This window comes from Semicossyphus pulcher, unplaced genomic scaffold, assembly GCF_022749685.1.
Source record: "Semicossyphus pulcher isolate SPU_LCO1_2020_fin unplaced genomic scaffold, fSemPul1.0.p SCAF_23, whole genome shotgun sequence".
NCBI lineage: Eukaryota > Metazoa > Chordata > Actinopteri > Labriformes > Labridae > Semicossyphus > Semicossyphus pulcher.
The window spans coordinates 11,178,315-11,194,909 of record NW_027211697.1 but is presented as its reverse complement, the minus strand read 5'-3'; the positions used below and the strand labels follow the sequence as shown (position 1 = coordinate 11,194,909).

Sequence of the window (16,595 nt, the reverse complement as noted above, 5' to 3'; positions counted from 1 at the left end):
TCTATCAGATGGCTAGTAGCGCTTCTCTTTGCCAAGTTTATATTTCTTTCTTCTGATGCTTTTAAAGATGGACGAAAGCTCAGAGACGAGAAGAGCAAGGAAGAGAAAATCAAGCATAAAGAAAAAGGCAGACATTACGCGATTAAACTTTAGATTGAGCACACAGCTGCAGAACGTCACCTTACACCAGTTCTCATGTGGAATTGTATCTTTTTTTGGGCTTTCTACGCTGAGTGTTCAGAGACACTAGTATAAACATCCTTCCAGTTAACCCTGCAATCCTATGACCTCTCACCTTTCTTCTCCAGCTTACAGTTCATCTCCTCCGATTCCCTCTGCTTGACCCGGTACACACTCTTCGTCTCCTCAATCTCACCATTCTTTCGATCCAGAATCTGAGGAGGAAAAAGAGAGACGGATTTGAACAAATACTGGATTAATTCAGATTTTTTTAATGCTGAGAAGATGCTATCTTGCAAACAATTTGAAGGTTCTTGTTAAAGTGTCTTTGTCAAAGCTTTATACTGGCACTAGTAGCTATCAAAGCTGCACCAAACATAAACAAAAAGGAACAAAAACTCGAAAAACAGCAGTGGAAAATGCAATATTTAAGTGATAATCTCGAAGATTTCCATGTACATAAATATTTATGTCACTATCTATTGGCGAATGAGGTAACACAATGGTGATTGAGGCTATGGCCCACTGATGAAAGCCTTTGCATTTGCAGTATTACAGACTTGGTGTCTGTGCCGACTTTCGCGGAAAGAAATCACAAGCAGCGCCCAGTTGGTGACGCGTTTTCCATCAGCCAGCAGTGGTTGGTCTGCCAGAGAGGGTAGGCGGAGCTAAGCGGCTGCTTTTCCGCTCTCTGCAAGTGTTGCGAGTAAACAGTAATCTACTATGGCTGAACAAACAAAGAAAAGATGGATGACTACAGATACAACTTCAACAAGAAGTGAAAATCCAAAGAAAAGAAACAAACTCGACGCTCAGATGAAGCAAACAGTCTGAAAAGGAAAGCGACCGTCAGCCAGGAAAATCAAGAGTTACAACCGGAGCCAACCGTGGACGTCACACATGCAGCACTGTCTGGATATCTGGGAAGTGTGCTCCCGCAATTACCGTTTATCGCCATAGGTGGCGCCAAAGAGAACGAAACAGATCTTCTAGAGGTATTCTTTTGTTCAGTGTAACACAACTAGTTGAAACTAATTTTCAGCTAGATGTAAAGGGGCCAAGGAAAACAGTGACACGCCAACAAGGCGGGAAAGGAAAGGTCTGCAAGTTAACATAAATTTACACAATGCAGGAAAAAATTTGTTTGCAAATGTTTCAATGAGAATCAATTAAATGTATCAAGCAATGCATTTATGTAAAAAAAAAAATACTGAATGTACACAGAAACGCGTTTGTTACAAGAAAAGACACAAAATGTTCAGTTGAAATAAGCTTAGTCTACATAACTGATGTTTTAATGTTAAAGGTATAATTACATTAGTTACACACGTGCACTAAGAAGCCCTTTGCTGATTGATCATTTGACAAAAACGAAATATATTTCTCATCTTAAGATTTGTTCATTTGCAGGGACGTCGAACATTCATGCATGACATGACGTCTTCCACATGCCTATTGAATCCTAAGGAGGCTATGAGCTAACTGAGTGAAATGGCTTCCAAGTGAACACCTGTGCTGAGGTGTGATGAGGTAACTGCATCTGCCTGCTGCTGCCATCTGTGAGTAATTAGGTAAATTTGACTATGTAGAGTTGGAGCTCAAGTATAAAAGGTCAGTCTAGCACTCTCCATGTTGAGATAGGGGTGTGACTAAACTGCATAGTTTGCATAAATATGTACATTATAGAGTTTGTCTACAGGTGTGTCCACTGACAAGTGTGGTATACTGTAAGGTACATTATAGTTCAACCAGCTTTTTGTGCATCTATGATACAATTTAATTTAAGCCCTTATTAAGCATAATTGATAATGGTACTGGTACAGAGAAGATTATTGTACTGTAAAAACAAGACAGAACAAAACAGTCCAACAGGAGATGATGCTGTGATTTTCTGGCTGAAATGGTAGAAAGTAAGAGTGCTTATTTTCCCCCCCGAGAACTGTCCTGAAGCCCATAAGACTTTATCTTCCAAGCATTTTGTTCTATTCAAGAGCACTTAGTTGCTGAGCCTGTCATCCTCTTTGTGAATGGGATGGGGGAGATGAAAGGAGGATGGGGCAGCCGGAGCAAAGTTCATGGAACATTTAGGGATACCCAATTTTTTCCATTTCATCATCGGAGAGATTGTACTCTTTTTAGGGGTCCACCGAGCGAGGCGATGACACATTTTAAGGTCCAGGGAGAGTGCACTACACGGTGGGAAATGACAGCTTTTAGGATGCCCATTTTAGGCTTTTATAAGACGTCCTAATGCAGGGGGAACTCAGCCTGGCTGTACATGACTTTAAACAGGATCATCTGTGAATGGAGGGAGAACATGAGTGTACTGTCTGTACGCAGAGAGAAACAAAAAACACAATGTAATTTAATCCCAGGGGAGTTATAATTCAGCATCCTTTTTGTGTATCTCTGTAAAAAACTCATCTGCACGTTAAAGGGCCAGTTTGCCGATTTTCAACCTCAGTCCTATCATGCTATTATGGGGAGCTAATGCAATTATGGTAGGAAAAAAAATGCAATTTGGCCTTGGGCCTTTGGAGGACGCTATCCGCTTCTCCAATGGGCACTGGAAAACCTCCTTCAGACTATGTAAAACTCGTCATCTGGCGGAGGCCAGGGAGTTGCTAAACTACACTTCCTCAATCTAGGACGCCCGCCTCCGATGTCATGTCTCGTCGAAAATCGTCAGGTTTGAAATGTAGACTGCAGACCCGAAGATTTTTTAGACGATCCACCGGTATATTCTCGTCGTATTTCGAATTCTGTACCGCTCTGAGCCGATATATCGGATTCTTTTCTGAGCCATTGCCTGCAGCGATAAATGTCCTTGACTAGAAAACAGTAGTATTTCACTCCAGCGTCTCCCGCTGGGCCGTTCCTTTTTGAGGCAGGGGCGCAATGCACGCTGGGTGTTGTAGGAATGTAGAATGGGCGAAACCACAAGCTGTTTGTACAACTTTCTCCACAGCTATGGCGCCAATTTCAAATATTATTGCTTCTATCGCTTACAGAGAACACCAGCTTTGACTGACTTTTCCAGGGGAGAATTTCTCCTTTAAGAAAAGGAACATAAATGTGCTTCTTCACCTGAGGTCAATAAATATTTGGAAAGTATACACAGCAATGATCCACAACCATTAGCACACAACACTCAGGCCTGTTCGCTCATTACCCTCTCCATTTCTAGCGGTGGGACAATGACCAGTAGCCTTTCGGCAGCCTATTTATTATTCATGAGGAGACTAATTAAAACCAAACCTAGCTTGCCCACCTTCCATCAGGCTCGTCAAAGAGCACCCCTGAATCTCTCCCCTTTGAAGCTATTAGAGCGAATACTGGGTAAAATTCTGAGGAAATTAAATCGGACATAACTCGCAATCTGTATGTAATTAAAGAGAGGGAGAGAGAGCTAGCTGTCATCCTGTCTCATGTCAAACACAAAGAAGCAATAGGCACCTTAAAGTGGAGAGAAAATTGGAGTGTTTTTTCTGTTTTATTAAAAGCTTCTGTGTGGCAGCAGAGGAAACGTGACAGATCCCAGGTGCTTGATCTGCAGTCTAACTGATGGGCACCTAGTGTGAAATAAACCAGCTTTACTGCCATTTTCACCGGCTGACAAAAGGCCTTTGAAGAGCAGATAATTTGCGGGATGGGACGATGAGAGGAGAAGAAACTCGCTGCTTTCCTTTTCATTAGCCAGCAAATGGAATCAAGTGTCGATGATGGGCATCGTAACGCAGGTTAACTAGTTTACATGAGCACTCGAGCTGAACAGAGCCGCCTGTCCAGTCGCTCCAGAACAAATGATCGAGTCTTTTAAACACCTTTTGTTTTATTTTAGAAATTTAAGCTGAAACTATAACGATTCTGAAAACTGTTTCCAGTGATAATTGATTTTATATATGACTTTATTGCACTAGAGGACTCTAGGTGTGCATGATGGTATAGAGAGTCTTCTTTACTATGTTACCTTCAATCTCGGATCCCATCGGCTGTAGTCTGATGACTGTACTATAGCCTCTCGAGACAATGAACATGTTGGGCGTGTAGATAAACGACTTCTAGTCAGGACTTCCTTTTCTGCGTGCTGCATTGTTTACAGAAAAAGAACCTGTTTTTCTTGTGATTGACTTGACAGTAATTAACGGGTCTTACCTTTGCTGAAATTTCAACATCATGACGCATCATTCTGATGCATTCGAGGAAGTCGGCTTTCATGACACAGCGTCAAGGGAATTTATCTCAAGTGATTGATCTAAGACAGATTGTTAGCTGTTAGCATGCAGATGTCTGTTTATAGAGATTAATAAGAAGCTAAATTGTTGTCAGATGAAGCCGATGGGAGCCGGGATGTCATTACGCCGCATTACGTTTCACCTGTTTTTGCTCTCCATACGGAGTGCAGCCTGCTGATACGTGATTGGTCAATATTACTCGGACTACAAGCGTGCTACAAACGGAAACCAGAACACTTGCCATCCCTAAAATCCACGTCCCTGCCTACAGATACACATAGATTACGTTATCTGTGATGCTACACAGTTAAGTCTTACTCTAGGAAATAACTCTTGTGAGAAATCCTGAAATTAGTGTCATCAAGAAGCCTATTCTCACACACGACAAAGCTCAGCTAGGGACCTGATTGCACATCGGAAACATCCGTCCACAAATTTTGACTCTTACTTTCTCGACATCTGCATCATGTCTCTGCTGCATCCTCAGCTTTTCCTCCTGGTGCTTGGCCTCTAAAACCTTGATCTTCATTTCATTCTGGAAACACATGAAAAGCAAATGTTATATATGTAACACTTCCGGAGCAATTTCAACTCTAATCACATTTTATTTCCACTTTGTTTTGCCAAAAAGAACATCTGCTTGAGGGATGAAACGTTGTGTAACGTTACGCAACATATGTTAATATAGGAAGGTAAACATTGACATTTTTGTCCTTACATTTTGCTTCAGACTTTGTGCTTTGGAAAAGGAAAAACATCATCACACAGAGTGACAGGATAACAGAGATAACATAAGTCTGGATAAAAGAAGATAGGGTGCCTCGCCTTGCACACCAGCGCAGCTGATGATGAAATAAACCACATTAACATTTAAAAACATTTATCCACACGCTGAGCTTCAAACACTAGTGTGAAGCCAAGATGTGCTCAACTCTGTGTGTGTGTGTGTGTGTGTGTGTGTGTGTGTGTGTGTGTGTGTGTGTGTGTGTTGCAATAAAATCTTCAGTCAGTCTAAAGTGACAGTCTGTTTTTGTGTGCTTCTGCCTACACGAACAAAGTGCCTGCCTTCATTTGAACACTTTATTTCTGAGGATCAAAAGTTCAGCGATGTCATGTGCATGTTGGAACACATCTCCTTCAGCTTGAGGCCTTCCCAGTCTCAGTCAAATAAAAGCCTAATGACCCTAATCACCTTCTGTAATTGACTAAGATTCCAATCCATTTTCATCTTCTACGTCTTTTATACGAAATGAGCTCTTAGTCACTCGTCATTACTGGAAAATAATTATCGCACCTCTGGCTTGACAGTGTTATTCGCAAGAAGGGCTTGGTGTTTGAAAGGCGTTCCCTTTGCATGACTGCGTTTGTCTGCAGAGACAATAATAACACTATGTGACTGATGTTTTCAAATTACACAAAGTTGACGATGAGTTGAAGAAATCCTGCAAGTAGCAGTAACGAAGAACTTTAATCGAGGACGTACAGAGAAGGGCTGTGAAGCTCATCGCACTCAGGAAAACAAAAGGGAGAGACATCTTTTCTCTTCTCAGAGCTTTACAAAGAGAGAGGTTAAAAAATCTTTTACCAGAGTGTGTAAGTGAAAAAGAACGTGTTATTATGTAAAATAAAGGGAGTTTATCCTCTAATAAACATGCTTGGAGTTATGACACTCCTTGTTCTCTGTCCTGTAGGTGGTGTGAAAGACACTTTAGCAAATAATTCCTTGGCTTCAAACTGTATATAGTCTTGGCTCATTTGCTGTCACCTTTTACAGTACAATCACCCATGTTACAACTATGGTGGCCGACAAGGGCAATCGCGCTGCAACAGCCCAAACGATTTCCATTAGAAGAATCAAGCTGCAAATTCAGAAACGATGTTAATTCAAAAACACATGCAAAAGTCCAAAACACATGCAACGATGGAAATGCGCTGCAAATAAAAACAACGTGCTGCAAAAACAAATGCATCAACATCAAACATGCAGAGTCCTCATCAAGTACCACTAGCTGCACGGCTAACACAAGCTACAGTTAGCAGCGGTTACTTTAGCAAAGCGATCTGTTGATCGGGAGCCGTTTCTCAACAAAAGTTGTGTGATTTCTTTGCTCATGTTAAAGGTGTAGTTTTGCACAGCAGACAGTAGTACATGAACAACAGAGACACGCCACTCCAGCCGCGTCTAACATTACAAAGTCTGTTAATAATAAATTCACTGTCTCGTCTGTTATAAACCTGTTACACCAAGCGCCCCCTACAGGCCTGGAGCACTTCCCTTGTGATTCAGACTTGATGTTAATGCATTTGTTTTGACTTTTTGCAGCACGTTATCTTCATTTGCAGCGCGCTTCTGTCGTTGCACGTGTTTTGGACTTGTGCGTGTGCTTTTGAATTTACATCGTTTTTTACTTTGCAGCCTGTTTCTTCTAGTGGAAAGCGTGATTGCCCTTGTCGGCCACCATATACAACATTAGAATAACTTACAATTTTTGTATATTATTTCCGGCACATTCTACAGGTCTTTTTTGCTGCAACATTTTTTATCTTATGTAATGTATTTACTTAATGTGTAAATCACATTCCCTTCTTTTAAAAAATATGTTTTCCTCCCCAGTGAACAACATGTGTAAAAGGGGGATTTTTCTGCTTCCATTTAAACCACAAATAGGAAAGCTAAATTGACAGTCAGCAGTTGGTATAGCAAAGCAAGACAAACAACAACAGCAGTGTTTTTATGGACTATTCCAGGAGCATTACATCACTCAAGGTTCCTCTTGTCATGTGTGAGCACCTGCTTTGAATTAAAGCTAAAGAAGTCTTTAAACACCATTCTTGGAACTACACTTGTTTCAGGTCTTGCAGTACAAACACACAAGAATTGGGCGTCCACCAACAGTTCCCAAAACCAACTAAAAGTTCCTCTTCTCTTAAAACGCCTCGTAAGATGTTTCCACTCATAAAGCACTTGGAAATACAAAGAGATCCTTTGACAGACAGATAACTGACCGTTTGCTTTGATGTCACCACTCATGTTTAGTCACTCTCTGTTCTGGCGTTTGAATCAACCCTGCAGCAGGGTGACAGTGTTCTCCCTTTGAACGTGTGGTTGTGTGCGAACATGTCAGTGGTTAACAACATCCTGAGGCGAGCTCTTGTTTGTTTTAGTCATCAAAATAATTAAGTCGAAATTTCCCACATCATTTGGCACAGTCAAACCCTGTTAGAGCTTCACTTTACAAATGAAAGAGACGCCGTGATGATAGGTAAATACATCAGATATTGACAGCGTACTGGATACTAAAGAATGAATATGTCCTTTGGGATTGACTTCTATTACACCTAAAGAGCTACATATTTGTGAAGATGTCAGCACTTCACTTTGGATGATCATTCCAGGCATCAGTGAAAAGTCTAACTAAGATATACTCTGCCTCATTATTGCACTTCACCTACATTTAAACACTGTATCCTTGACAAAGCTCCACTAAATATTCTGCCTCTTTCTTCTTCATCTTTTTTCTTGCTTTAGCACCATTTCTTGTGCAATTTAGGGGACCACAGGAGACCTGTCAAAAGGAAAAGTGAAAGAAAAAGAGAGAGAAAGAGAAAGGGAGAGATGGCAGCGAATGAAAAGCAGAAGAGTAAGGGGAGACCTGATTCTGCCGGCGCCCAAGAAAAAAAAAAAAGACACATGTGGGGGTGTCACTTTCTCATCCTCTCTTCAAATGCTCTTTGGAGAAAGTTTGTCAAACTAGATCAGGGGTGTTTGAAACTTGTTTATAAAGGCGTCAGTGAAGGAAGGAGGAGGAGGAATGTCGTACACCTAAGGCGTCTGAGATGCCTTCAATCAGCCCGACTGGGTGGTACAGCTTTTTTCCCTCTTCTCTTCTTCAGAGTTGTAGCGAGCGCTGTAAGATGCCATGTTTTTTGACACTTCGCTCTTGAAAGGATGAGAGGGAAGAAGGTGGGGGGTAGAGTGTGGGGTATGAGAGAGGGAGTGCGAGGAGAAGACGGAAACAGTTGCTTTTTCTGTTCTCAAAACCGGCGCGGGGTCAAGGCCTTTTTCCTCAGGGGGATGTGTTCACAAATCGTCTGCTAACTGTTTGGGCTCCACAAAGCAAGGTTGCGTTTGTGCATCTGCTTCGTCTTGCTTGAGATGTACAATGTCCTGGCGCGTCTTTCATCCTCAGTAAACACAGATGCTCTACGATAGTGAGTATGCAGCGCTCTGCTATCTACTGAGGAGCAGCTAGACGCCATTTCCACAGTCTGACAAGAAGTTAATTTACTGGATTTTGTCGAGATAGAAAGGTTGGATAAAAAACATTGGCTAAAATTGAATCTCTGAATACCACCATAGTTTTAGATGACGGCTGGTCCGAGTAAGTAAAGAGTTTTTTACTTGAAATGGCTTATATGAATACATCATGTACATACGATTCAAGTACAGAGAACTCAGAGGCTTAAAATAGTAACTTTATCATTATGTAGGACTGTTGGTCCCTTGTGTTTCCCAGCCTGGAGCACCATCTTGAAAGCCAAACTACAGAACCAGTCCCCTTTCAACTACTAAGGCGCAGCAGCTTGCTCTTTTTTAGCTTTTAAAAACGTTCAGATAAGACAGGGTATGGCCCTCTAAATCACAGGCTGAAAGCCCAGGCTCTGTCCCTGAGGATCGGCAGATTAGAGAGACTGGATCATTACGGCGATGGAAAGCAAAGGGGCCTGATCCCCAGTCACAGGCTTGTGACCATTAGAGTTGACTGCTTGATGCTAACACACTCATCTTCCATGCTCTGCCTGCTGCCAACGGTCTCTTAGGGCAGGTACCAAGGGGCTAGTTTGAAAACAGCATGCAACCACTGGCACACAAGCTTTGAAAAAAGATGGGGTGGTTTAATCAGCCTGTCAGTATCTCCATCTGTAATCACATGACTCGCGCCTGTGGCTAAGCCCGACTCGTCAGTCGCCATTTAATTGAATTTCCAAAGAAAGACCCAGCCCTCATAATGCCGAGCGCTGCTAGGGTGCGCTGGTGGATTAGCAGGACTTTGCTGCTCCTGCGAGACATTTTCCACAACTCACCCATGTGCAAACACACTGTGTAAGCTAAGTGACTCAAAGTAAAGTCAGCTTGCGGTGTCGTTTCTCAGCTGCCACTCATTGTTCCATAGGAAAAGAGCAGTCAGCATTCTTATCAGTGCAGCCGTTAGCTTAGCGGGAGGATGAGCTCGGTGTGAAAGCTGAGATGTTCGTTAAGCTGTCGCAAGCTTAATGACATGTGGCGTGCGTAACGCTTTAAACCTGGGTAAATTTTCAACTAGGCTTTGGGGATTAAAGGGAAGTGATGTCACTGTGATTTCCTAGACTGGGTCTAGACAGCCACGCAATAGCAGGGTCGGACAAGGCTTCCATGGTACTGCAGGAGAGCTTAATGTGGCTATTGAGCACGATAAGGTAATGGCGGGATTGTTGACTTGAGTCACTTCTATAGGGAAATGCTGTGTGTGGGTGTGTGTGTGTGGTCACAGCTGTACCCTCTCGGGTTCAGAGTTTTGAAATCCCCCTAACACTGTCTTTAATCGCTAATGGTGTCCCGTTACGATTTCCCGTACATGGCAGAGGCTATCGTCAAAAGGGGATTTCAATAAGTTAAACTGAGAAACGAACTGTGACGATGCAGCCGAGTTCAAGATTCTGAATAACAGGACAATCATAAACAGGAACAACAATGTTCTTGCACAGCAGGGTAAGTCAATATATTGTTTTATTTTAAGCTAATGTTTAGTTATGACTCCCTATAACTTTCATTATCTAATATGTTTTAGCCCATTGCTAGCAAAACCAAATGATGCCAATTTTTCCTTTTGTTTAAAGCTCGTCAGGATGTTGCTCGCATATCGTGGGCTTGAGCCAAACACTGGATTTCCTAAGGACACAACAGGAAAGCCCAACAAAATCCTGTACAAGTTTGGCACAACAACGGCACAAAGCAAGGGGTGGTGAAAATAAAGGCTGATATCATCGGTGGTGGTAGCGAAGGCCAGACAGGATCCCAAGCGGAGACCAGCTGACTGTCTTCCACAATTTGTAACCCATGTCCGACATCTCTCCTCTCGAGTTTTGGGCTTCGGAAAAGCAAAAAATATGACACCCCTCTCTGAACTTTGAGGGTATCTGCTGTCGGACTTCCACATGCACATCGTTTCAGCATTTCTCCTTGTTCTGAAAGCTTGACAGGCCTCCCGCGCCTAGTTACGGTTGCTAATGTCGGATTGGACAGTGGCCGTTCAAAGGGAGGGGCTTAGCGAAGGGTCAATTCAACAGTTGTTAAAACATTTAAAATATGTGTAAAACCAACCCAGCAGAAGTATTTCTAAGGAAAATTAATTGACCTGCTGGTGGTGCTACAGGAAAAGTCGCTAAAGTCATTAGGATTCATCCTCAGAACCAAGAATGCCTGTACAAAATGTCATAAATATGTTTGCAGTATTGGTAGAGAGGTTTTAGTCAGTTGAGGACCGGCGAGCTGGCTGACTAACGGACTTGCCGTCCCTTGAGCCGCGCTGCTCGTCATTATAAACCTCTATAAGCCTTTGAGGAACAAGAGGTAAGGCCATGTTACATACAAACTATATCTTTCAATAGTCTCTCTTTCATTGCTCTTTTTTTCCCAATCACTTTTTCCCTAAAGCTTTATTTCCATTCTATTTAATCCTGTGTGAAACACAACATTCAGAAGGCAAACATCACAAACCTAAACACCATGGGGGAAAAACTTCAGTTCTGCGCTATTTCCTCTCATTTCCCAAACGTGTCCCTTCCAATTTCTCTCTGTGACTTTCCTGAACCGGTTCCCGTATTGAGAGTTTTTTAGGCCTCAGTGGAAATGACAGGCCAGTTCAGTTTCCTGCAGCTGTAGGAAGATTTATGCTCTTATTCGAGGCCACCTACATACAAACGGAATCTGAGAAGTATTTTCTGCAGCATACACACGACCTGTGTGCAAGCAGGGGGACAAAATATTACAAGGTTGTAAAATCAGTTCCTTTTGTGTGTCTTATTTTACTTTTTTAACTTGAACTGAAAACTTTAAAAGTTCGCCATTTTTAACCTCAGTCCTATCATGCTATTATTGGAAGCTAATGCCTTTATGGTAGGAAAAAAATTAAATATCGCTCTGTGCCTTTGGAGGACGCTATTCGCTTCTCCAATGGGCCCTACAAAACCTCCGCCAGACTATGTAAAACGTGTCTTCTGGCGGAGGCCAGGGAGCTCGCTAAACTACACTTCCTCAATCGAGGACGCCCGCCACCGATGTCATGTCTCGTTCAAAATTGTCAGGTTTGAAATGTAGACTGCAGACCGGAAAGATTTTAGACGATCCATCAGTATATTATTGGATATCAGATTCTTTTCTGAGCCATTGCCTGCAGCGATAAATGTCCTTGACTGAAAAACGGTCGTATTTAACTCCGGCGTCTCTTGCTGGGCCGTTCCTTTCAGAGGGAGAGGCGCAATGCATGCTGGGTGTTGTAGGAATGTAGAATGGGCGAAACCACAAGCTGTTTGTACAAATTTCTCCACAGCTATGGCGCCAATTTCAAGTATTATTGCTTTTATCGATTACAGAGAACACCAGAGGCGAACTGCTCCTTTAAGACTCACTAAAACCTTGTATTGTAGGCCTAATGAATTAGACCGCATAGCTGTACATTGTACTGGTGTGCCTACCTAATAAACTGGTAACTCAGTACGTGTCAAGGTAAAGTTGGTTTGGAGGTTAACTATGGTTTTCTGAGATCTGATTTATATTCGCACCACACACGGCTGCTGTACGTAGCCAGTCAGCCAGTCTGAGGATCAAACAGCATTGGACGTTGCTTTAATGTTTTCGTGTTGGTGTTGCACTCAATGTCAAAACACAGGTAGCCAGTCCGACTGGGTGGATTTGTCCACAAGTGAGTCTTTTTTAAGAGGTCACAAACAGTTTGTAATGACATGTTAATAAGCAGGAGCAATCTTGTTCATCGTGTGTGTGTGTGTGTGTGTTTCCTTCTCTGCCCTTTCTCCCTCCATCCTCTGCCTCTTCCCGGTGAAGCCGATCTAACTGACTGGAGCGCTTTCCCCGAGCAGACATGAAAAGCCACGGCTATTACAGCCAAGTCATGCTCAGTTTTATATTTAACAGTGCGGGTAAAAGCGGATGGTGGGGGGAATGAGGGGCGGGGAGGGGCAGAGGGGACTTCAAAGCATGCTTTCAGAATGGGATTTTCAGCTTAAATCCACATAAGGAAAAAACTGTCATCACTGGGAGCCGGCATTATTTTTGTCTTCTTAGAGGAACGCTCGCCTCGGCCATTTCAACAATACAAACTATGCATGGAGATGTTTGTACATGGCTGTGGGGGCGTCTAATGCCATAAAGCAGTCAAGGGAGCTTTAACCTCTGCATATGTTCAAGACTTGCTTCTATACAAATGCGAGTGTGAGTAGCAAGACTTAAGCTCACTGGATTTTTATACTATAAAGAGAAATCTTTAAAATACCAGGTATAGCTTTGGTTTACAAGGAAATTGTTTCAGATATTTATCACACACAGAAGCTTTCGGGTACTGTATTGTTGGTGCATACCTCTTTGCTCTGCACAAGCTGCGGGCCCTGATTATCGGCCGAGGTGTTGCTCCTCCCAAAGCTTGACTTGAAAATCTACAGAGATAAAGAGGAGCGAGATCAGGTGATGAGGTGACTGAGGGGTTCAAAGAGAGCACTTTTGTCTACTAAACAAAAAATGAACCACAAGGGACCCCTGAGCAACTTACCGGAGACAAGGGAATGGGCTTCTCTCGCAAATACCTGGGGTTTTCAATCTGTAAAGAGTACATAGAAAAAGTTAGACCTCTCTCTCTCTCTCTTCTTCCTCTCCTAACAAAGCCTTACCACTACCAGCATCTAACCTCCGCCCTAAGTTTGTCATAAACAATGCAGGGAGCACATCAAAAGCCTGGTTCTGCGGCAGAGACTCTTCCGTCAACTCTTGTCTGTTTAGAAAGACAGAATGCGTCGGGCTACATCAAGGCATCTCGTGTGTGTGTGTGGCCGGCTCTGTTTCCGCTCTCAGCCCCTTTTAGCTTTCTCGACACGGTCCTTTTGTCAACATTCAGGACCGCTAATCTGTAAGCTATCCCTGGTCCGTTTACCATCAGACGGAGGCAAATGTGTATACATACTTGCCAAACACTGACACGACATGGTCTTTGATTATAACAGGAAACACAGAAGATGGAAAAGAGAGTTGCTAAACTACTCAAAGGTCACAGTTCAAGTGACTCTACAGCATTACATCAATACAGCTCACTCACTGTGACATAGACTGCAAAAAAAAAGAAATCTGAGTGTTGACAACCTGCTATTTTCTCTCCACAATTTGACATTTGTTTATGACCCCGTTATTTTCCTGTGAACTCACACTCCCATACAGCGTTTGCTCTCTCTCTCTCTCTCTCTCTCTCTCATGCACTGGGGCTGTCTGTAGGGGCTGCCAAGTAGTGGCAAGATCACGGCCTTTCAAAGCAGCAGAGCTGGCTTTGGAGATGACAGCGATGACGCACAGTAAACAGTTCTGTTGCTAATCTCTTTAACATGAGGATGGAGGAGGAGAACAAGGAGGAAGAGTCGGAGGAGGAGTGGGAAGAAGAGGACAGGAGGAGGGTAGCGTAGGAATCATTCCCTGGTATAAATTTAGTATTTAATGTGGTGAGGTGGGACAAAAAGCTAACCCAGAATGAATAGGAGATGAGAGAAAAGGATATGAAAGAAGCTCACAGCTTGGGACTAAAATAGTTACAGCTACTGTACGGGGATAAAGTCACAATTTGTTGCTTCAGGGTGAGCCAGTGACAGGTGAAACAGATGAAAGTAGCTCTGCCTCCTAACTAAGTCCGTATGACGCAGGTAAAACAGGGTCAGGCGTTCTGTTAGCCGACACACAGTGAGCCTTAACTAAAGGAGACATCCGGCTTGACTACAATCAGATTTATTGTGTGGAGCAGCATGAATGGTGCATGCCACAATGTGTGATGAATTTCCTCTTAAAAATTTGGCACTGGCTGAAAAAAATAAAAATCAATTTCCACCCAGTGATGAATTAATCAATATCCTTCTAAACTAGAGCCCAGGCTGCAAACAAAAATGGGATTTCTTTTTATACCAACAGACAGTCAGTCGTCAGATCTGATTGAGCGCGGCCCACAGGGCAAGGGAGACATGTAGACTAAATGCTGTGGTGAAATGCTGGCAAAGACTGATACTAAACTTGGACTTGATGTGGACTTGGTGCTGCGTGCCCACACACATGCTTCTGTGTGTGCACACGTTTGTCCGGCCTCAGCAGTTGGCACGGGGTCCTGTTTCATTAGAACCTGACGTGGATGGATAGACCAACGAGGAAGAGGAACAACACTCCACATCACAAGGCCGGGCTCTCAAGCCAAACAAACACACGGTGATTGATGGCTTCCTAGTTTTGGACGAGTGTTGAGCAAGCCTGCAGCACACCCACCTAACCACAGACAATGGAGGGCCAAGCTGCAGGGACTACCACTGATTTTAAGGCAAAAAAGGCCAAGTATTGCACAATCAGTGTGCATGATTATTTAGCTTGTGCAGCATCTGACTATACTGTGATACTATCCCATAAGAGATTAAACTCACGTTGCTCCACACAAGCCACAGACTTACTGAAAGATGAAACAGTTGGTGGTCCAGCTGACTCAGGTTTTGTGTCTCTTAAAGAGAGTCCTATCTGAGTTTGAAGCAATCTGCCGTCCACCATGCTGACTACACAGACTTTATTACATTAGAGGTTAAATGAACAAACTGATATGGACTGCTACAGAGGCTTCTCAGGCAAAGCTAAAGATGTTCCAGATAGAGTGAAGAAATTTCTTAGAAGCAGGATGCTTTGAAGCAGTGCATCTTTAAAAGTTCTATAAACTTGAAGGGGGTTTGTATGTGTGTGTTTGTTTGTGAAGAAACATCTGTTGATTTGAAAGCTGCAGGCTTTGGGGAGTGTTGCCAAGCAATGCCTCTTATCAGCGTCTCAACACAGAGGACTGCAGAGCGGAGCGGTGCACGGCTTCACGTCTGCTGATAGATACCTCAGATTACCCCTGTATCCAAAGACAGAGAGAGTGAGAGAGCATAACACGGAGAGAGTCAGAGAAAGATAAAATGGACAGACAGACAGAGGGAGAGCGAAAGATAGGGTGGTAGAACAAAGAGAAACAGTTAAAGACAGAGGAGAAAGAAAACTGTGATGTAACGAGGAGAAAGGACAGAGGCGACAAGCGAACAGAGAAGAAAAAGAGAGACTCTGGGTCATGCAGGTGAGGCGATATGAGGGATAAATAAGAGAATAAAAGACATGAGGGCAGAGTGCTTATCAAACCCCGGCCCGGTGCACTCCAGACAGAGAAGATAAAAGAGGTGCACACATCTTCAAATGCTCAGTTTACACAACCCTTCTCTTGCTCCACATCCTACCCTCACGTCGTACAACAGCAGAGGTCTGCCAAGAGGAAGCGCTTTCAAGAGGACATGGGAGAAAGGGCTTTTACACTTCAGCAGTGTGTTAAGCAGTAGGGCCAATTCAGCATCATTCCACTATTGATTTACTCGTGAGATGGGGCGTTCACCGTCACTGTAGATGAGCTGCAGCATGTTGACAGCTGCGTGTATTCAAGAAGCTCAAGGCATGCCCCTGGACTCACCCCCAGGTTCCAGCTGTTGAGACGAGCCTCCAGGTCACTGTCATCGAGAGACATATCTGCCTTCGGCCCCCCATCCACCTGAGGAGGGGAAAAGGGGAGTGAAAGAGTTCCTTAGAAGCAGAAACAAACTGGAAATGAAGGGGTGGCTGTGTTAAAATTAGAGGGGGGAATTTAAACGATTTCTTTGATTGGCAGTTTGGCCCGAGGAAGCAAACAGAAAACAGTGATGGAGGTTATCATTTTGACACGATATAATTCCTCTCTTGGCAACAACAACAGCGTTCTTTAAAAGCTCACAGACGTACAGTACACCCACATGTGTTCTCCTCCCATACTAACAGCATTCAACTCCCTCGTTATCTCCATCTCTCCACCCTTTGCTCCCCCCTCTCTCTCTCCTCCCTCTCAC

General features: G+C 43.3%; 1 protein-coding gene across 1 annotated transcript in view; it reads right to left on the bottom strand.

Annotated features, from left to right (window-relative positions):
- The window catches only part of cep112 (centrosomal protein 112), a 115,351-nt gene that overhangs the window by 88,348 nt on the left and 10,408 nt on the right, over nt 1-16,595 (bottom strand). The window contains exons 6-10 of the mRNA XM_069674002.1: nt 16,187-16,264; nt 13,238-13,285; nt 13,050-13,124; nt 4,864-4,950; nt 296-395 (exon numbers count right to left, since the gene is read on the bottom strand). Of these exons, the coding sequence (XP_069530103.1) occupies nt 296-395; nt 4,864-4,950; nt 13,050-13,124; nt 13,238-13,285; nt 16,187-16,264 (388 nt within the window). The remainder of the gene's footprint in view (nt 1-295; nt 396-4,863; nt 4,951-13,049; nt 13,125-13,237; nt 13,286-16,186; nt 16,265-16,595) is intronic.